Source organism: Molossus molossus, unplaced genomic scaffold (genome assembly GCF_014108415.1).
Source record: "Molossus molossus isolate mMolMol1 unplaced genomic scaffold, mMolMol1.p scaffold_m16_p_15, whole genome shotgun sequence".
In the NCBI taxonomy this organism is placed as follows: Eukaryota; Metazoa; Chordata; class Mammalia; order Chiroptera; family Molossidae; genus Molossus; species Molossus molossus.
Window position 1 is genome coordinate 31954063 of NW_023425350.1, and position 21396 is coordinate 31975458.

At 48.0% G+C, this 21396-nt stretch overlaps 1 protein-coding gene across 2 annotated transcripts in view; it reads left to right on the forward strand.

Moving 5' to 3' along the window:
* Positions 1 to 257: 257 nt before the first annotated feature.
* RHOQ (ras homolog family member Q) overlaps positions 258 to 21396 on the forward strand; it is a 37861-nt gene continuing 16722 nt past the window's right edge. Inside the window, exons 1-2 of one of the 2 annotated variants that reach the window (XM_036262552.1) lie at positions 258 to 502; positions 1070 to 1128. In XM_036262552.1, coding sequence (XP_036118445.1) covers positions 361 to 502; positions 1070 to 1128 — 201 coding nt within the window. In that variant the 5' untranslated portion in view covers positions 258 to 360. The remainder of the gene's footprint in view (positions 503 to 1069; positions 1129 to 21396) is intronic. The other variant, XM_036262553.1, reaches the window with a different exon arrangement.

Consider the following 21396-nt stretch of genomic DNA (forward strand, 5'->3'; position numbering starts at 1 on the left):
TCCCCTCTCTACCCTCCCCAAAGTTGCGGTCTCCCCGGGGCCGGACAGTCTTATGATCCAGCGGATCCTCCCGGGGAGGCCGGGCCGGAGAGAGCGTGCGGGTGCCGAGCGGCTGGGGCATCGATCGGGCGCGGCGACCGGGGCCCGGGCAGGGATCCGAGCAGTGACCGAGGCGGCGGCAGCGCCCCGGCCCCGCCGCCCCCTCCCCTTGGGCGGGGGGAGCCGCTGCATGGGGCCGGGGGGACGGCCCTGCTGCGCGGAGCGGCTGCGGCGGCGGACCCCCCAGGCGGGCTGGGGTTGAGCCCGGTGCCGGGGCGGGGGCTCCGGGGGGACCATGCCCGGAGGCCGGCCGGCCGCAGCATGGCTCACGGGCCCGGCGCGCTGATGCTCAAGTGTGTGGTGGTCGGCGACGGGGCGGTGGGCAAGACGTGCCTACTCATGAGCTATGCCAACGACGCTTTCCCGGAGGAGTACGTGCCCACCGTCTTCGACCACTACGCAGGTAAGCCTCGGAACGGCCAGCCAAGGGGCTGCTCGCGGCCCGGGAACTTTGGAGCAACTTTCGCGGAGCCCCCTCGCCGCCTCCCCTGAGCGCTCCCTCCCCTCCCCCGCCGCACCCTCCGCGGGCGGCCCGCCCCACCTCCAGGCTTTGCCTCGGACCAGCCCCTTGGCGGGCCGATTGGACCCCTCTTCCTGCCCCCACTTACCTACCCCCGCACCCAGTGCCCGCACCCGCACTTCCCAACCCTCTTGGCATCCTGGGCCGACCTCCTTGACCTTCCTAACAACCGCCTCCCTACTGCCCCAAGCCCCCCGGGAAACATTTGGGGGACCGTCGGGAGGGATGAGGCTATGTGCGGGACTTGGAAGAAGGGAGTGGGCTGTAGCTGGGGGATACATTGCACCCCGACCTTACGCCACTTCATAGTGAGCCGGGCACAAGGGAAAAGGGGTGACATCTCATGCCTCCAGCTGGATTGGGAGTGGAAGGTCCTGGTGGGGAGCGAAACTGCCCCAGAGTCTAAGTAATTGTGAGCTTCTCTCCCCACCCCCACTTCTGCCCCTGCAGTCAGCGTCACCGTAGGGGGCAAGCAGTACCTCTTGGGACTCTATGACACGGCCGGACAGGTGAGTGTCTTGGCCGCTGGCCTACATCCCCTTCCTTTTCTAGATTCTGGGTGCTTGCGAAGGGCCCTTGGAAACTGAGGTGGCCAAGGAGGGAGGGCGTGTATGCGAGGGGTTGCTCTGCATGAAGTCTTTATTTTTTCAAGTTAGCAAATTAGGAAAAGGTTTTTAAAAAAACGCAACAAACCCCAGACCAGTCCACCCCACCCCATGTGAACAACCTGGGCTGTGAAAGTTTTTGCCTGTCTGCCTTCTGTATGGTGCCTGGCGTGTGGGTCCCAACTCCTGTTGCGAAGTGCCAGCGGCCAGTTGTGAAGCGCCCTTATGGCCAGGTCTCCCCCTCGCAGCCTCTGTCTGGTCCCTCATTGGTGAATGGTCTGCCTGCCTGAGGAGCCTGATTGGTGGAAAATGGCATCATCTAATATGATGGGAAGGCTTTGGTCCTGGTTATGTTTATTACAACATCACTGCACTCTGGGACTGGAGTCCCTGAAAACATAATTTGTGTTGTTACCGGGGGACCACAGGGAAAAAAGAAAAGAAACAACAACCATTTAGCCACTCCCTGGGGCTGGGAGGGGCTGGAAGGGTTAGGAGTTCAGTATGAATCTTGGGAGAAGGGCTTTATTTATTTATTTTCCCTAAGAAGGCCAGGTGACTGGCTTTTTTTCTGGGAGAGATTATTGTGCAGAAAGAAAATGCACTCTTCTCCCGGCAGCCTCTGACCATTATTTGCAAATTAGAGGTGCTCCCGAAAGGTTAAGGTCTCTTCTCTCTTCCTCCATCCCAGCTCCACCCTCTTCCCAATCCACTTTTGCTGTGGGACTAGATTGTACGATGAAGTTTTGTAGAATCCGGCCCTGTGATTAGATCTGGAGACTCCTGAAGAGGGTTGGGAAGAAGTTTCCACATGTCATGCAGACTTGGGTCCTTGAGGACATGTGAGCAGCTGAGGGGCTTAGTGAGTGTCTTTGGGGAATGTCCAGTAGTAGCTTTCTTATCTGTAAAATGAGTCTGGTACATACTAGGTAGGAGCTCAATAAAGGGGAGCTGTTCTTGGTGGCTTTTCTAGTTTTTTATTTCAGAATTGTGGTACCAGGCTTTCTGAAAAATGCCTTGTTCAGGGGGTTCCTTGATGTGACCTCTGTTTTCTAAACTGTTAAGTTGAAGGAACATCAGAGAATTGAGAAACTGTTGCAATGAGGGGTACTGAGACTTTCCCCTTTCTCCAAACTGACCCAAGTCAGTACAACCAGTTCTGGGCCCCTTTTGGTTGCCTGCCTTATAGTTATTCCTTCTAGCTATCAGAATGCACGGAGACCAACTTTTTGACCAACTTTTAAGAAGCGCAGTGGACTTTTTATTTTATCCTCACCTGAGGACATTTTTGCATTTATCTTCAGATAGAGCAGGAGGGAGAAAGGGAGGAAGAGAGAGAGAGAGAAACATTGATGTGAGAGAGACACATTGACTGGTTGCCACCCACATGACCCCAACCAGGGCTGGGGACAAACTGCAACCGAGGTGCCCTTAGTGGGAACCGAACCCTGGTCTCTCTGGTCCTCAAGCCAACACTCTAACCACTGAGCCAAACCGGCCAGGGCAGCACAGTTGACTTTTAAACATCAGGTTGAAATTAATGGTTGAAAGGAGACAGGGTTTAAAATACAGTCTCTATTTTTAACTTCTGTCACTACCCCTTCTTTTTTTTCTTCTTTACTTGTCACCATGACCAGTTTTTGACCACAAGCTCTATCCAGCAGGACATGTATATGTCAGAGCTGTTCTGAGAACATTCAAACCCAACTGATATTTACTGAGTTTCTTCTGTATATCAGGCATGGTGTGACCACATGCAAATATTATTATATTTTCTCCACAAAACAACCTTATGCGATAGGAGCTATTCCATTTTTGCAGATGAGGGAATGGGCTCAGAGAGGCGAGGTTGTTGACCTAAGATCACAGCTACTGAGAGGTATTGCTGGGTTTAGGACATGGATCTGAATCTGCCCTGCTTGGAGGTGGTTATGTGCACAGAAAGCCATGGGAGGTGCTGAGATACCACCTGGGTTGATGAAATTGCTTTTGTGTCTGTAGACATGGTATTTGGAATCTTCGCAGACATTCTCTGAGTGGGGGTTGTATGCCATCTTTACAGAGTAGAGAACACAGATCCCACTCACAAAACCAGGGCTTTCCATATGTCATCATAATTGCTGTTTCCCATGGAGATTGTAAGATATATACCACGTGGGATCAACCTATTAGTAAGGTTCAAATATTACTGTTTTTGCCCAGTGGTGGGACACCTCCTCTATTGGCCAAGATTTTGTTTCTCCCAATGTCTAAGTCTTTTGTTTTGGGATCAAAGTTAGTCATAATTCATCTTTTAGCACCTAAGGATATATTATTAATAAGCAATCTTAGCAAAGTCATCATCAGTGAGATTAAATGGCAAGTGCCTACTGTGTACCTAGCACTGTGCTAAGCTCCTAGCACAGCAAAAGAATACATTTATGATAGGGGTCTGCCATGGCTGATGACAGCATAGGGGGAAGTGTCTGGATCAGATGCCTGTTTATGCATGCTATGTGGGCGATTTCTGAGTTGTATTTGGCCATTAAGACCCCATGCCTCTATGAATAGGTATCAGATTAATCTTACGATAACAGTAGTGATAAACACATGCACACACACATGAACATTTTTAAGGTTGATGGGCAGTAGAGGAAAGCCCATGGGCTTTGAAACCAAACAGGTTGGGGCTTAGATCTCTCCCTTGCTCAACTAGTCATGTGATTCTGGCTAAGTTATTTTCCTTCTTTGTGATCTAGTAAAAATGTAGATAATTAGACTCTATACTGCAGTGTTTTAGGCCAGCTTATATTGTTTAATGTGTGCTGTTCTTCATTTATAGTAAATATATAATATATTATGACAAATTATCGTGTTCCACCCTGGGAGTTTTGGGGGCAGGGGGGGGTGTCACAGGTGGAAGAGGACAGTGCATTAGTGCATTATGCCTGGAGTTGATAGCAACTCCACTAGGACTCCAGATCCTATACTGTTCTCAGCAGAGGTGTGGAGCCAGCTTTGCACTTTATGGTTCCCACATTCTCCATCATGGACCCATGGACACAGTCCAGTGCTCCCTGCTCGAAGTGCTCTATTGTGTCATATACTTTACTTTCAGAATCAGAGCCTGCATCCTCAGTGATGTAAAAGAAACTCGTGGATAAACTAAGAGTTCAGTGTATGTAGAATCTGAGAAACAAAGGGGGTGTATAGGTTTCAGTTGATTCTACTTTGGAAGGCAATGTGGGATGAGGAGGAAGCTCACAGCACTGGAAAGCAGTTATTTTTTCCAAAAACTTCCCTCATGCACATGGGCACTCATTATATTTGAATAACAGCAACACTACCCTCCTCTGGTTGAAATTTCTAGTCTATGTGCTTATTCTTCTTGGTCTCTGACCCCAGTGAAGTTTAAAGCCATAGGCACACATTTGCCCAATTTATGTATCAGGGAACTCAAGAGATGACAGGCAGACCTCGTTTCGTTGTGCTTTGCGTTATTATGCTTCACAGATGTTGCACATTTTTCAAATGGAAGGCAAGACATTGCAGGCTTCTTCCCCCATCACCTTCTGCTGCTATTGGGAGAGAATAAGGGTGGGGGGAGGAAGACATAGTGAATGTGAATGTGTTGGCCAGTGTTAGTCCCCATCACATGCTCTGCCTGGGAACATCCCTCAACATCCTCACACACTAGCATTACTGCCGAAGGGAAGCCCCTCTCTTGGCCAAGCCCTCGGGTGGACCAGGAGCAGCTGACATTTTGACGGCCAAGCATTTTGGAGTGGAAGTTGAGGGCAGTGCCTTCCTCCTCACTGGTGCCTTGTGCAGGGGTCTGGCTTCCGGCCTGGGCCTCTGTGCAGCTTCTCCTTTCTTGCTCAGCTCTCAGGACTTCAGCGTAGGCTCTCCAGCAGCCCCTCTGTCTGCTCGGGGAGGGGCTGGAGAGGCGAGACTTCCCTCCCGCCTCTGCACTGTTTGGAAGCACATGGAAGTGGGAAGAGCTCTTGCTCTCTGTGCAGATGAGCGGTGGGGACCTGCCTGGCAAGCTGCTCCTGAGCTGCTGGCTCCAGGCTGATTCCTTAATCCTTGGCAGGAAGGCAGAACTTGATACCCAGAAGAGAGAGAACTGGTGCCCAGTTTATCCCAAGTCCTGGAATACCCACACTCCGGAGGGTGTGTTAGGGGTGAGTTTGGGTTCCCTAGAGTTCCAGATTTAGACACTGCCTCTGTGTGTGAAAGTCCATATGTGTGCTTTTAGGCGTGCTGTTGCTATGTCTGTTAACTTAAAGGCACACAAGTTCAAGGGCACATACATGAGAGCTATAAATACTCCTAATTCAGATGTCCCTTGGGTTGCTTTTTTAGTGACAAGTGAGATCTGTTTTTCATTTGATACAGCCCAGCAGCTGTGGCTGCCCTGCAAGCCCTCCGGACGCCCAGGGAAGCACTTCCCCTGCAGAAGGGAATCTCCACGGGAGGCAGCCGCAGAATTCCCCTTGCCCTGCCTACTGCACTTCATGGGGCAGCACCCAGGGGCCCTGTATAATGGGAAGGGGGGAGAAGGGGAAGGGGAAGGCCAGGGCAGGCTCCTCCCATCCTCCGGCAGCGTTCCTTACACTACCTTCCCAGGTAGAGGTAGACTTTACCCAGATGAGGAAATGGAGAGTGAGTGGGCTATGGAAAGTAGACAGAGATGTGATTAGGAAAAAAGTTTTCTTTACTTTGGAGGGGGCGTGCAGGGAACATCCATAGCGCTTAGGAAGTTCCCACTTGCCACGAGGTCCCTGCAGCCCCACATTACATCCATGAGGGCCCAGGGAGCAGAGTTTAGGAGGAGCCACAGGCTTCCTTCCAGACACCAGCTGCAACAGGTGAGATGCTGGCACTAAGCATCCTGGTTTCCCTTAGTAACCTACTGTAGATTTGTCATCTGTGCATTTTGCTAACCTTTTTGGAAGCTATTTATATCTCCAGCCTGCACCACGTCACATGGAATGCTGGCTTCCTCCTCTGTGCTGGGAAGGTGGACGGCCTTTGTTGACTCCAGAGCCTTACAGTGACTGAATGCCCTGTTTCCCTCTCTTGGGACGTGATGTGGGTTTGGGATGTGCCAACTCAGATAGGCACATGGGGTGGGGGCAGTCCCCATCAGCTCTGATGGGTTCCTTTTTGTGCCTTAGACGGGCCCATCCCCTTCCTAACTCTGATCCATCTGGCTTCTCCAGTTCTGTCATGAGTTGCTGAGGTTTGGTGACATTTATGTTCTGGGAACCGAAGTTTTCCAACAGGTCTCAGGACTGGGTGTTACAGGTGTGCTGCTGGATGTGGGGTAGTGTGCAGCCCCCAGGGCTGAGCCTGTGTTTCCCTTATCTGTGTGCGGCAGGATGTCATCAGAAAGGTGGGAAGCATGGCTTTAAAGCTCATGGGTCATGTCAATGGGGGGAAAGGAGAAACATCTGTAACAAAATAAATAAATAAATAAATAAATAAATAAATAAATAAATAAATAAACAAACTAACTCACTCATGGGTCAGAGGCCTAATGGCGAGCTGGGTTTTGGCAGGTTTGTTGTGGAATTTGGGGTTTCAGGAGATGAGACCTAATGGTATTAACAGGAAACAAAACAAAGCAGCTCTCCAGAGGGTATCAGTTTCCATCAGTGACACGTGTGTTGGCAGCAGCAGGACCTACCAAGAGGCCTCAGATGCAGAATAGCAGTACTGCAAGGAGGAGACGGGAGAAGCAGTTACAGAAACAAAACCAAGGAACACACACGTCTTTTTCAAAAACTAAAATTCCCTTTCACTCGGAGGGGCTTGGCTCTGCCCTAATTTGACATGCTAGGGTCAAGGAGCAGCGTTCCTTTCCCTCAGCAGTCCGCTCTTCCTCTTTTGGTTTTGGGCAGGCAGCTGCTTTGCATGAGGAACCGAGGGGACACCCAGCTAGGGAGGCCGCATGGGGTGGCAGGATGGCCATGGCTGGGTCATCGGAGTGTCCCCCGATAGAGATCTCCCAGATCCAGTTCCTGCCAGCACCCCCTGGGCCGGTTCTTGCTCTCTAAGGTGCGGAGAGACCACTGTGTCTGTTTTCCTCCGTGTTCCAGCACTTGGCCCAGAACCTGGTGCATGGAAGGCATACATCACATATTCCTTAGAATAGGTTGATTCTCATTTGGCTGTCAAATTCTTTTTGGTACAATGTAACCAAAGACTAAGGTTATAGCCATTAGAGAATAGCTTCAGGCACAACCCTTCTTCTACTTCCAGCAGAAGTCTCCAAGGTTAGGAGTGACGGTGTGGAGGTGGGCGGCAGGACATCAGTTTTATCCTCACCCAGAGTCTGGGGCGTAGTGGACACCAGTGGGCCCAACCCCCAGAGCTGTCTGTCAGGCTCAGGCCTTTGCATCTTCTGCGACACCTCCGTCGCACATCTCCCCAGGAGGAGGCAGCGTGGCGGCGAAAGTGTGGGTGTTAGATTCTCTAGATCAACTTTGGTCCTTTGTAACTGAGACTGTCAGCCAGCCAGCTTGCCGCTGTGAGTCCCCCTCCTCCCTGTAGACAGGAGAATATGTCTGCTTTGCGGGTTGCTGTGAGGGTTAGAGATGAGGTGTAGTTGCCCTTTGGCCCGGTGCTCAGCCTGTGATTACTGAGAGTGGTGGCCCAGACAGCCTGGGAGGCTCCACAGCAGTTCATTTCAGTTGGTGTGGATTTGCTCTGTGTTCCGATCTTTTGTGGAGAAGAAAGTTGCAGAGAGGTCCACCTATGCAACTGGGAAAGCTACCCCGAGTGCTGCACGGTCCCAACTAGGAAGAGGTGGTAAGGGTGAGCTTTTGGGGAGATCTAGGCTTTCAGGAAGAGATGGGAAGTGGGAGAGTAACCTGGTTACCTCTGTGGTAACTTGTGCCAGGGCCCACTTCCCATCAAGGAGCTTGACCTCTCAAGACCTCGATCGAAACTCAGCGCTTCTCGGCTCCCAGATAACAGGTTTTCTCAGGCTCAGGCAGCTGGGTGGGGCCTGGGACAGACAGTCTGGGCTCAGGTTGTCCCCTCTGACTTGAGCAGTCCAACCTCAGTCGATTAACCCATGGCCCTTCCATCCCACCCGCTGTGTGGTGAACACACAATCTCTTTTCTCTGTATCATGAAGAGAAAGCTTGGGAAGCACTGGACTAAATGAGGCCGTCCCCGACAGAGGGTCATGGGAGCTCAGATTCTGGCTAGGCTGGAGCAGGGGGGGGAGTGCAGGCAGGGGGTGTCCCAAATGTGTCTTTTGATGGATCTCAGATCCCTGCTGTCAGTGTCGACATGTGGAGTTGGGTTGATAACTAAATTATGGAGTTTTTCACCCAGTAACTGACAACTTAGTAATTAGGAGATATTAATCTGGTGCTTTGTTGCTTGTTGATTTTAATAGAAAGAACAAAAAGTGGGGGAAGGGGCCTTTATTGTTGTTGTTTCTTTTCAAGAGGCTGGTGGGAGTAGTGAACCAGCCCATCCCCAGACTGGCCTGCCTTTCCTGGGCTCAGGGTAGAATTTGGGTTTTAACAGTGACACACTGGTCATCCAGTCACATTTTACAGATTGCAAAGCATGTTGCACTTGAGGCTTCTCACCTGCTCCAGAAGTCAAGTGGTTAGCAAGTGGTTGCCTCGTTTTGTAGGTTTTATGAGGCGAAGTGACTTGCTCCAGGCTACACAGCTGGTAAAAGGCAGCACCAAGATTATTGGGCGGGCCGTCCAGCTCAAGTCCAGGGTTCTCTAAGTTAAATCACACACACTAAGCCCTTGACAGTGTTAGGTGTCTCCTTTAAGTAATTTTTTATATGTTTTTATTGATTTTTAGAGAGAAAGGAAGGGGGAGAGAGAGAGGGAGACACATCAATGTGAGAAACATCAATCAGCTGCCTCCTGCACGTCCCCTACAGGGGATCGAGCCTGCAACCGGGCATGTGCCCCGACTGGGAATCAAACTGGGACCTCTCAGTCCATGGGATGACGCACAATCCACTGAGCCACACCAGCTGGCTTAAGCGTCTCCTTTAATGGTATATATTCTGTTGTTGAGTATTTCATGTGAGAAGTACATTGCTTTTCTAGACAGAAGGGTTGGCGGGACGGTGTCTATAGACGAATAGTAGGGGCTGCTGCTAAAATGGCTCTGGAAAAATGCTCCCTACCTGGGAAGTTAAGGGTATTTGGTCAGTTTGTCCATTAACCTCGACTCTTGCTTAAAAAGAGACGTGCCCGGGTGGCCACGTTGCTGCTGAGGGTGTGGGAGGGGCTCGCTGCCATTTGTGTGCGGGTGCGATCTCTTCCAGCAAGGAGGGCCTGGGACTCTTCTGTGTTGACATGAGCCGACTCTCCTGGGGCTGAGGAGGCAGGGTCCCCTTCCTGCCCCTTTGATCTCTCACCCCTGCTCTGCCTGCCAGCCTTCACTTGACGTGAGCTTGCTGTTTGGGGGCTGCCGAGCAGGGCAGCTTAGGCCTGCAAATGACAGGTGTCTTTTCTGTCCCAAGCAGCTGCCCCAAACCTTTCTTTTCTCCAAGAGTTTTCTCATTTAGGTGAAAACCGCCGTTTCAAATCTGTTTGCCTCTCTTAATTTGAATATGCCCTGGATACACCCCAAACATTTTCTGTCACCTGCTACTCCTTTCACTTGCCTTCCTGGGCTGTCCCCATTGGCACCACCTCTGCGTGAGCTCTCGTATCTTCCCGCCTGGGCTTGCTGTCAGGACCAGATGAAAACATTCATGCAGTCAGTCCGCAAACATTCCCCGAGTACCAAACCTAGGCTGAGACCTGTGCCAGCGGCAGGGCTTACAAGATCGGTCAGGCACAGGCCCTGCCCCCAGGAGCTCACAGGGCAGTGAAGGAGCCAACAGTGAGTGATGGGAGGGGAGTGGGTGCCTGTTCTTTGAGGTCACAAAGAGGCTATTTCTGTCCTTCCAAGGAGATGAACTGCTCCTAAGAGTTAAGCTGACCAAGGGGTTCTCCAGGTTGATTTTTGATGGAGAAAGTTGCCCAGTTTGGCTTCTTCTGACATGTACTAGATGCCTAAGGATTTGAATTACTGTCCTGGTTCTCAGATGTGCAATTCAGACCAACATGTATCTCCAGTGAACTTGTTAGGAATCTGAATTCTGAGGCTCCACCCCAGACCTGAATCAGAAACTTCAGGACATCTCTGTTATAATGAGCTCCCCAGGCGATTCTGATGCAGCCAGAAATGTCAGAGCTATAGAGGGAGTTAGTGAATATTTGTGTACTTGTGTAGCTCCTCTTAGCAAACTACCTTCCCTCCTCCAACACACACACACACACACACACACACACACACACCCATGCACCCTCACCATGCACACTGTCCCTGGAGCGCATGATTTATTCATTTTTAACCCCTGCCCCACCAAACACACCTCCTTTCCAGGTCTTTGCACATGGCTGTGACTCTCCAGTTCACGTTGCAGTGAATTGAAGCATTCAGGGGCCGGTGCTGCCTTCCTAGTTCTGGTGGAGATGGGGCCGAGGCACTCTCAGGAAAAACAGAAGCAGAACTTTCTCAGCCTCCCTTGCTTCACTGGTATGCTGTCGGTCCAGGGCCGTGTACATGGTAGGCTCCATGGGTATTCTTCGAGGAGCCATTTTCTCTGCTTACATGAAGCAGCAAGGCAGATTGGGACTGTTCACTATAGTTGAGGTTAGCACCTGGGTGCTGACAGGCCTGCCCCTGAAGAGGATGCCAGTGTGGTTTGTGCTCAATTAGTTCCAAAGCAACAGATGGGCAGTGAGGTCCTTTTGTGTTAAAACTCCCCAAGCAGATCACCAGGAAAGGTTGGAGGAAGGCAGTTACTCAGACACCCATCTTGGCAATAATTACTTCTCTGGCTGACCCAGGCTTTCTGTGTAAATGTCTTCCTCCTCCATTCCTCTGTTCTACACACACACACACACACACACACACACACCACTTTAAAATTCTTTCTTCCTTCCTCTCTCTTGCTCCCTCGCTGTCTTCCAAACTGTTCCAGTGTAGAAAAGCCATCTTCTTTCAAATGGCATAATGGTTGGTATTACAAATGAGTTGGCTCAAACTATGCTCCCTCTAAGAGCCACTACCGAGAAAGAGCATTTAATTCTGATTGTCCAGTTCAATTAAAACTCCATTTACCCCAGCTTAATTTTCAAAGGTCTGTCCTTCCTAGCAAGCTGGTCCAGGGCTCACTTTTACTACCTTAAGGTGTTTCTAGTGGGCTCTTTGGTCCTGAGGGGGGTGGGGAAGGGGCTTTGTCTGGCAGGAGGTAGCTTCCAGTCTTCATCCAGCTGCAGAAAGTGAAAGTGAGAAGATCCTTTTGAGGCTGAAGTATCCTGTGCCCTCCTCAGTGACTCCAGCCCTCTTGGGGTTGAACCCCTTCTTTCAGTTTCAACTGAACAAATCGTCTGCTGGCTATAGTCTAGCATTTGTTTTTAATCTTCACCCAAGGATATTTTTCCATTTTTCTTCAGATAGAGTGGGAGGGAGGTAGAGAGAGGGAGAGAGAGAGAAACATCAGTGCAAGAGAGACACATCGACTGGTTGCCTCCCGCATGATCCCAACCAGAGCAGGGGATGAACTGCAACCGAAGTATGTGCTCTTGACTGGAATTGAACCCATGACTCATTGGTCTACAGGCCGACGCTCTACCACTGAGCCAAAGCAGCCAGGGTGTAGCATTTGGTTTATTCACATGTAAGTATTTGCTCAGCACCTAGATGGTAATGTGGCACATAGCACTCAGCACAAGTTTTGGGGGTCCCAGTAAGAAACCAGGTTTGTGTTGGATTTAGGAGAATCTGTCAGAAAAATTATTATGGAAAGAACCTTTCCCATGGCTGTACAACACCTCCATGTTGGCTTTCTTATCAGCTCACTTTGAAGGGAATTCTGATCTGGCTGCATGTTACTGAAGGTCTTTAAAATCAGGTTATAGCCTTGGCCAGGTGGCTCAGTTGGTTAGAGTGTCATCCCATTATGCCAAGGTTGCAGGTTTGATCTTATTTAGGGCACATACAAGAATTAACCAGTGAATAAGAGGAACAACAAATCGATATCCTCCCCCTCCCTTTCATTTCTCTCTCTAAAAATCAATCAATAAATTAAAAAAAATAAAGTCAGGTTATAGGTGGTCGTTTCAATGCATTGCTTGTTTAAACTCAATGGAACTCACTTCTTAACTCACGGAGCCTGTTACTGAAAGGCCAGCTCGCTTTGGATAAAATATTGGCCAGGGTACGTATTGTTTTCTAGCAAGTCTGGCTCTTAGGGTTCCTTCAGTGTATTTGATGGCAGGTGTCCCTCCAGGGTGTCCTGTGGCCCTGTGTTGGAAGCAGAGAATGGGCTGACTGCTCAGCTGTGCCTTGATAGAAGGGGAGACCTGAATGCTGCCTGCTGCCTGACCAGCCGTGCCAAATAGGCCAGTGTTAATGAAGAAAGTGATTACTCAGAATTCCTGGTGGACCAAACCACTTGTATAAGTTTATTCCTCTTTCCTATTTTAAAAATCGACATATAACTCACGTTCAGTGGATTTTGTATATTCACAAAGTTGTACAACCATCAGCACTATTTAATTCCAGAACATCACCCCCTAAAGAAACCCTGTTAGCAGCCACTCTCTGTTCTCCTTTCCCTCCAACCCCTGGCAACCACCAGTCTACTTTTTGTCTCTCTGGATTTGCCTGTTCTGGACATTTCATATAAATGGAATCATAGAATATGTATCCTTTTGGGTCCGGCTTCTTTCACTTAGCATACTGTCTCCAAGGTTCACTGTGGTGTAGAATGTATCATACTTCGTTTCTTTTTATGGCTGAATAATCCTTGTCTTTCCTTTTTATTTATTTTTTGTCAGTCTTTAGTACGTGGGCATTTTGCCCCAGGCTCTGGGAACCATTTTCCAGGTTGTGAGGCAGAGAGTGAGGTTCTGCTGGTCATGTGCATTTGGTGTAGTTTTCACCCTGGCCATGGGTAGGGGTGGGGGTGGTCTCCCCTCTCCCCTTCCATTGTTCTTGTTTTCTCTTTGCCTCTGTTCATACCCTCCCCTACCTCCATCCCCATCCTTATGGCTTTATTCATCAAATACATGAGTATCTGTTAAACACCGGGAGGTAAGTGAGGAACATTAAGATTCATTAGAAAGGGTTCTTTCCCTGTAGGAGTCGAGAGTCCAGTGGTAGGGGAAGACATGTACAGATGACCAAAATGCAAGTAGGAAATGAGACATGCCATGAGCAGGTGAAAAGGGGAAGTGTGAGGCATGTCATGAAGGTGCCCAGCGCCTCACAGATTGGCAGGGTCTCAGTGGGCCGTCTAGATTCAGAAACACGATTTGTAGAGACCCTCACAGAACATTTGGTCCACAGGTATGGTCTGTGTTGATTCATCAGAGATCTAGATATAAATGAGGTTGCCAAAGGATTAATTTACCATGTGGTCTTGGTGGGAAAATGGACACAAGACATATAGCTCACAGAAGAAGAAAAGCCAATAGCCAGTGAACATACTATGTGCGAAGACGTGCAAATAAAAACTTTTTTTTCCACCTATTACATTGGACAAGATAGAAAAAAATTGTTACCCGGGAGTCAGGGAAGTAGATGCTCTGTGCACCATTATTGGAAGTAAAAAGGGACACAAACCATTTGGAATTCTTTTAATGTTCTGAGACTCAATTTCAGTGTGTTGTGGTGGGGATGTTCCCTACCCCTACAACAATCAAACACCAGCAGGGTTGTCTGAGAATTCAACTCAATTCTGACGCTACCTACCCGGAGACAGCTTCAGATTCCACAGGCTAAGGGTTCGGTCCCCCAAGACTGTCCCTACCACCCCCCCACTCCTCCCACTTCAGACAGTCTGGAGCCCAGGTTGTTGACCTGTGCTTCTGACGAACCAGTCACAGAGTGGAGGTTCCAAGGACCCCCTCCAGCTCAGATTGCCAATGGCAAGTCCAGGTTGTTACTGTACTTCTGACCAACAGGCTCTAAGTCAGGGTTTCCCATGATTCCCTCCTCGAGGCATTCAGTTAATTTGCTAGAGCAGCTCCCAGAACTCAGAGAAACATGCTACTGACTGGATCACATGGGTGAAGGGACAGCAGCTGTAGGGCCAGGCCTGTGGGGATGGGCACAGAGCTTTCATGTCCCCTCTGAGCCGGTCACTCTCCCAGCACCCCTCGGCACCAACCCTGTCTCCAAACACTGTCCTTTGGGGTTCGTGTGGAGGCTTCATTGCACAGGCACGACTGAGTAAATCATCGGCCTTTGGATATTGATTCAACTGCAGCCCCTGAGGATGTGGGACTTCAGTTCCAACACTCTAATCACATCCTTGGGTCTCTTGGAATGGCCCCCATCCTTAGGTGGGGTCCAAAGGTCAACTCATTAACATAACAAGAGATACCTTTATGCTGTCATCACTTAGGAAATTCCAAGGATCTTAGGAGCCCCACCCCAGAAAAGGGGAATCAAGATCAAATACGTATTTCTTATAAACCACAGTATCACAGAAGTTGATTTGGCAAACACCCTTAAATTTTTTAATGATCCATGTCTTTGAATTTATGCTGAAACATTTAGAGTACATAAATATTTACATAAAATGATATTCTTTACAGCAACATTTATAATAGTGATAAATTATAAACACATTACTGCATAGTAAAAAGGAATTTGTTAAATGATGGGATGTGTATTAGAATAATCACAGCTATTAAAAACTACTTTCGACAAATATTTAAAGATACATGAAAAGGCTAATGATGTAAGTGTGAAAAAAGTAGGAATCAAAACTATATAAAGCATGATCACAACTTTGAAGAATGTGCATGTGTATAATGTGCAAGGAAAAAATCAGAGCAAAATTGTCAAAATGTTAAAATGGTTAGCTCTAGGTGGTGATATCGAATGTTTTTAGTAATTTACTTCTTTATACTTTATTCTATTTTCCTCCAATTTTTAAAAAATATCCTTTTATTTCTATTAAAGTTATGCATGCAGATGACTTCAGGAGTCAACAATTTTATAATATCCTATTATGGAGAAACAAGAGATCCCTCTCTACTTCCCCTGCAGTAAAGCTATTTCCCACACCCCGGAGGTGACTACTTTCAGTTCTTAGCTGTTTATTTTGGTAAAAAAAAAGTCTTCTGTGACTTTAAGCCACCATGATGAAGCTTTAGCCCTTTCACCCGTATCTTTCACTTCCCATCCTCTCTTCCCAGTAGCTGTACTGTGATTTGATCACTGGTCAGTGGTTATATATTTTGCCTTTTGCTGCCATTTTTTTTTTTAATTATTCTTTTCATGCGACCCAACATATAGGTATTCGACCGATTTCTTCTTGGAGGCACCCTTCCCGAGCCAGACCTGCTCCGGTGTGGGCTGGTTGCCTCTAGCCTGTCCCGATCGTCATCCTGGGATGTCCCTTCTTCGTAAACGGGATTCCCTTTAGCTCTGTCCCTTACATAAGATCCCTAGTTACGACGTTTTTTTATGTCTTCTTGATTTATTCCCTCATTTTGGTAGAGCATATGTTTTACTAATTTCCTGAGGAAAGTTGCATTGTAGGCAAAACTTTTTGACACCTAGTATGTTTGAAAACGTTTTTATTCTTTCATACCTAATTGACAGTTTGAAAATAGATTGAAAATCATCTTTTTTTTTGCCAGAACTTTGAAGAAAAAAGTCTCCATTGTCTTCTAGCTTCAGTTTATGCTGTTAAAGGTCTGGTGCCAGTGTGATCCTTGATCCTGCCTGGAAACTCTTAGGATCTGCCATTTCTTCCTCCTGCACATTCACAAGCAGGGGCTTTGGGGTGGCCGCTGGCTGTTATGGACCCTTTCCGTCTGAAACTCATGCTTTCAGTTCTGGGAAATTTTCTTGGTTTATTTCTCTGATTTCTTCACTTCCAGTTAATGTCTTCTGTTACAGTGGAACTCGCAGTATTTAGATTTCTGTTACAGTGGAACTCGCAGTATTTAGATGTTGCAATTCTTGGGGTGGTTCTCTAATTTTCTTATACAGGGTAGGGCAAAAGTAGGTTTACAGTTGTGAGTAAGTTGTAATTCATGAATAATAATACAAGAATGAACTCTGTTCCATGTACTCACAACTGTAAACCTACTTCTGCCACATCCTGTGTGTACTCTGCGCCATTCTGCTGTTTTCGCAGGAGTTCCTCGATTTTATCATCTACCCTTTCTGTTTTGTTTTGGGTTTTTTTGGTATATTTTATTTTTAATTTTCAAGAGGCTTTTCCTGCTCTCTGGATGTTTCTGTTTTTTCTCTAGCATCTTCTAAGTTTGGTTTTCACTTGCTTTTTGATTGAATGTCTTCTCTAATTTCTCTGAAGATGTTTTTGAAGTTTATGTTTCCCTGCGTAGTCTCTCATTTTGATCTTTGTCTTTCATGGCGTTTCCTCGAGTGTCTGCTGGTCTTTATGAGAATGTCACTGGAGCATGTGGGAAGCGTGGTGTATGTGTGGGGCTGGCTGACGCTGGGCTTGACCGTACATAGGGCTTTCTCAACCTCAGCACCATTGATATTTTGGGCTGGATAATTCTTTGTTGTGGGGCTGGCCCGTGCATTGTAGAATGGTTAGCAGCATCCCTGGCTTCTTCCCACCCGAGTCATGACAATCAAAAATATCTCCAACCACTGCGGGATGTCCCCCTGGGGAACATCACCCCTCACTCCTTCAATTGATAACCACTGCTCTAGGGTGATCTGTCTGGGCCTTTCCTTGGGGAGCTATCATGTCAAACTTTGATCTTTCCTCTTGGACCAGAAAAGAATCTTCCACTCTCCTGCCTGCGGGTTTCCTGCTGGGCTGCCCGCGTTCGTGAGCAGAGGAAGCAGGGTAATGGTCTCAGTTTTCATGTCCCTTGGCCAGGGCCTTATGTCCTCCACCCAGGGAACCCTCGGCTTTACTCTTTCCAGAGAATCAGTGTCCTCTGCCTTTCATCAGGGTTTCATCATATGGGTGTTTACCACCATCATATGGGTGTTAATGCAGAAAGGGATCTGGAATTAAACTGTTTCCTAAGCCAGCTGTCAGTTACCCCTCTTGTGTGTGGCTCTACCCTCAACCCAACTGGAGAACACAGCTTGTTCCCACACCTTTGGGGGAGCTGCTGTGCGGAAGGAGGTGCGTCTTAGCTTTCCCCTCTCTTTCCTGGCCCAGGATGTGGCTGCCCGGGTCTGCTGAATCACTTCCAATGTGTTCGTTGCCTTCCAGCTTCTAAAATCTTGTTGCTGTGTCTCCTTTCCTGTTTGCTCTGTCCTGTGACTTTGTGCTTTTTTCTTTTCTTTTGATTACTGTACCTGTTAAGAGAACTTTGGAAAGATCAGAGACAAGTGCATGTGTTCAATAAGCCAAGATTTAACTGAGGTGTTCCTCAATTTTATTTATTTTATATATATATATTAGAAAACACAAATATGAAGAACAAAGTGACAGGGATGGATATTCTTTCCAGTGCCTGTTATACTGTGTGCTTTTCCTTAGCATCAAAGTACCCCCCAAAAATGAATGCAAAAGAAGCTTGTTTGGAATTTAGGCCTTGGAGCAAAAGGAGTTAGAAGTCTTGGAGGAGATTTGTATTTTTCCTGGGTCCTGAAACCTTGTGTTGAACTTTCCATTCCATGAGAGCACAGCTCTCTAGTGACCAGGACGTGTGTATCCCTGTGCCAGTTCAGCGTCTTAACCATTGGGCAGAGCTGGATGGACACTAATATTCTAGTTATGCAAATTCTCCTTTGCTAGACTCTGTGTAGAGTCTGTACAGACCATGATTTTATAGTTAACATTTTTCATACAGGCCAAAACACACTCTATTAGGTCACAGCTTTCTTTAAAAAATTTTTTTTGTTAATCCTCACCCATTTTTTTCCCATTGATTTTTACATATAGTGGAAGGGAAGAGGGGAGGGAAGGAGAGAAGAGAAAGAAACATTGATGTGAGAGACACACATCGATTGATTGCCTCCTGCATGACCCCTACCAGGGCTGGGGATCGAACCTGCAACCCAGATACATGCCCTTGACTGGGAATCAAACCCCGAGACCCTTTGGTCCAAGGGCCAACGCTCTAACTGCTGAGCCAAACTGGTCAGGGCGGTGACAGCTTTCTTTAGTTACACTTTAGTTACCTTGATTAGATTTGGGTGTTTTCATGTCTCAGTCATCTCAGTATGACTCACACTGTAGATGACTAATAAGTACTGTGGTTTGATTTTCATTTAATTCTCAAAATGTAGCCTTATGTCACATTATTAGGGTATCTTGCTGTAGGTCTCCTGTTCTTATTAGCTATACCTACAGGTAGCAAGGACACTGGTAGGCTGGAAGGAGCACTTTCAGCTCTGGGGATGGTGGGGGAAGGTACGGACAGTTTTCCTAGCGAACGAGATGGCATGTGTGTATGAGTTTGGGATAGGGAGGGGGCCCAGGGAGGACAGGATATTTCACGCCGCACTTTCTAGTCCTCAAAGGAGGACATTCTTTCCCCTCTGAGTTCCCATGGTATTTAGCATAGTGTTTCTTGTCATTAATCTTGTGCCTGCATTAGAGGTCTTCTCAAATGGACCTGCTTACCCCGTTTCATCATAACAATGACCTTATGAGGTAGGAGATACTATCCTACCCCTTCCCCTTCGTTTTTGTTTTTTCTATCCTCACCTGAGGACAGTTTTGCATTTATCTTCAGATAGAGCAGGAGGGAGCGAAGGGGGGAATAAAGAGAGAGAAACATCAACATGAAAGAGACACATCGAGTGGTTGCCTCCCACACAACCCCAACTGGGGCCAGGGACAAACCGCAACCAAGGTGCGTGCCCTTAGCAGGAACCGAATCCAGGACTTTCTGGTCTGCAGACTGATGCTCTAAAGGCTGAGCTACACTGGCCAGGGCTCCCCTCCACTTCTTAATGTATGAGAAAACAGACTCAGAGGTTCTGAAAGGACCTGTACCGCTGCCACGCACAGCCCATGAGAGGCAACACTGGACCATGGGCACATAACACAGACTCAATAAAGGAGTCGACGTGACAGACTCACCTTAGTGGGTTGCACCGGGCAGGCCTAGGAGCTGGAACCTTGCAGGTTCCTGTGCAGTTTGACCAGATCATAGGGTCCATGTCTCAGAGTTTGAAAACGCCTTCTGCCCTCATCCTGACCAGTCCCACTGTTCCAGCGATAGTTTTGCCACCATTTCGCCTCGTGCCCTGGGCTCAGCGCTGCCCGCATTGTCCCAGAGAGCAGGATGACAGCACCTGTCCCAGCGCTGCCTCCAAGGGTTTTATGAGGACACAGAAAAGAGAATGGACACTTGGAACCCCTGGAATGACCTTTATTTGGTGCTTTTGTTATAAAATGTTGTTGTCGCCAGTTTCCTCATCCGCCCGTAGTGCTGCTTCTCTTGTTTTTGTTGCCCTGGATCTTAATTCACTTCGTGAATGTCTGTCTCCCTAACCAGGTTCTTTGCAGTGGGAAGTCCCCTCCTGCACTGGCTGAGCTTCTCAGAACACAGGATGCTGGTGCAGGCGTGTGTCTCATTAACACTGTCCAGTCAGCCACTGAAAACGGCCCGTAGCTGTGTGCAAGAGTGAGCCAGGGCTTGGTGGCCACATCCAAGTCTTGACTCTTAAACTTCCGAGGTCTCATTAATCATCGTTTTTTGTTGTTGTTGTTGTTTGTTTGGTTGGTTTTTATGTTTTATTGATTTTTTTGAGAGAGAGAGAGGAAGAGGAAGGGAGAGAGAGAAACATTGATCGGCTGCCTCCTGCATGCCCCCTACTGGGGATCGAGCCCGCAACCTGCAGGTATGTGCCCTGATCGGGAATTGAACCTGCAGCCTCTTGGTGCATTGGACGATGTTCAACCACTGAGCCACACCAGCTGGGCCACTGTTGTTTTTTTTAAATACACATTTGAGGTATATTGGTTTAGTCATGTTCAGTATTTTAATAAAATACCTGACTTCAGTCCTTGCCTGCCATGTAAACATAAGCACTTAGTAAGCCAGCAAAATTTCTGTGATTTTCACAGTCGATTTTACCCTCAATCTTCATTTTCCACCCATTTCTCTGTCCTACATCTGCTGAAACTCACTGGAGGAGAACTGTTGGGTGTGGTTATAAGTTAGCAGCCGTCATTATGTTAAGTGCCTTTCATACCTTAGCTCATTTAACCTCCAAACAGCTGAAGGAGGACAATGTATTAGTAATTCCTTTGACAGATAAGGGAAACAGAAGAGACAAGGCAACACAACTAGTAAGCCTGTAATTCAAAGATGCAAGAGGTCTGTGTCCAAACCTGTGATCTACTGCCTGGTTAAAACAAAGGGGCCTGGAGAGCTCTAAGTTAGTTGTTAGAACTGTCTTCCTGCCTCACTTCTGCCAGCCTCTCCTGTGACTTTGGGCAAGTGCTGAGCTTCTTCGAGCCTCAATTTCCTCATCAGGAAAGTGGGAGCTGCCCTATTTCATAGGCAAGTGGTGCAGATTCAGTGGGGTAGTTGGGGTTCGTGTGAAAGCAGGAGAAGGGTACTCTGCTCGGAGCTGTGATGTGATGTGATTACTTGTTCTAGGCCTGGGGGGCTCTGTTGGGAGCCTCCTGCAGCACAAGAAGGCCCGAGCTGGCGGGAGGAGATGAAGCGATGCAGAGCAGGCAGAGGGAGATAACACATACACGAAGGAGGAGCTGAGCTCAAGTGCTCAACCACGGGGAAGCTGCCACGGGATTATTGCAGGTCCTGAGGAGTTGCTGTGTTGGGTTCTGCAGGGTATTCCTGCTGTGTCCCTCACCTCTGCATTTCAGAGAAATCTCGGTTATTGTGTGTGTGTGTGTGTGTGCGCGCGCGCGCGCATGTGTGTGAGTACTTGCAAGATTCCAGCTTTGCACGCTATGGACCTGTATTTTTCTTAAATTCAGGTGAAATTTACCCAACATAAAATGAATCATTTTAAAATGTACAATTCAGTGGCATTTAGTACATTCACAATGTTGTATAGCTTACACCTCGGTCGAGTTCTAAAACATTTTCATCACCGCAACAGAAACTGTTTTTTGAAGAGCCTGTGAAAGCGTATTTGTAAACTGCGTTAGGTCATCCTGATTTTGCCTGCCTGCCAAGAAGCCTTCCTCGTCCTCAGGTCACA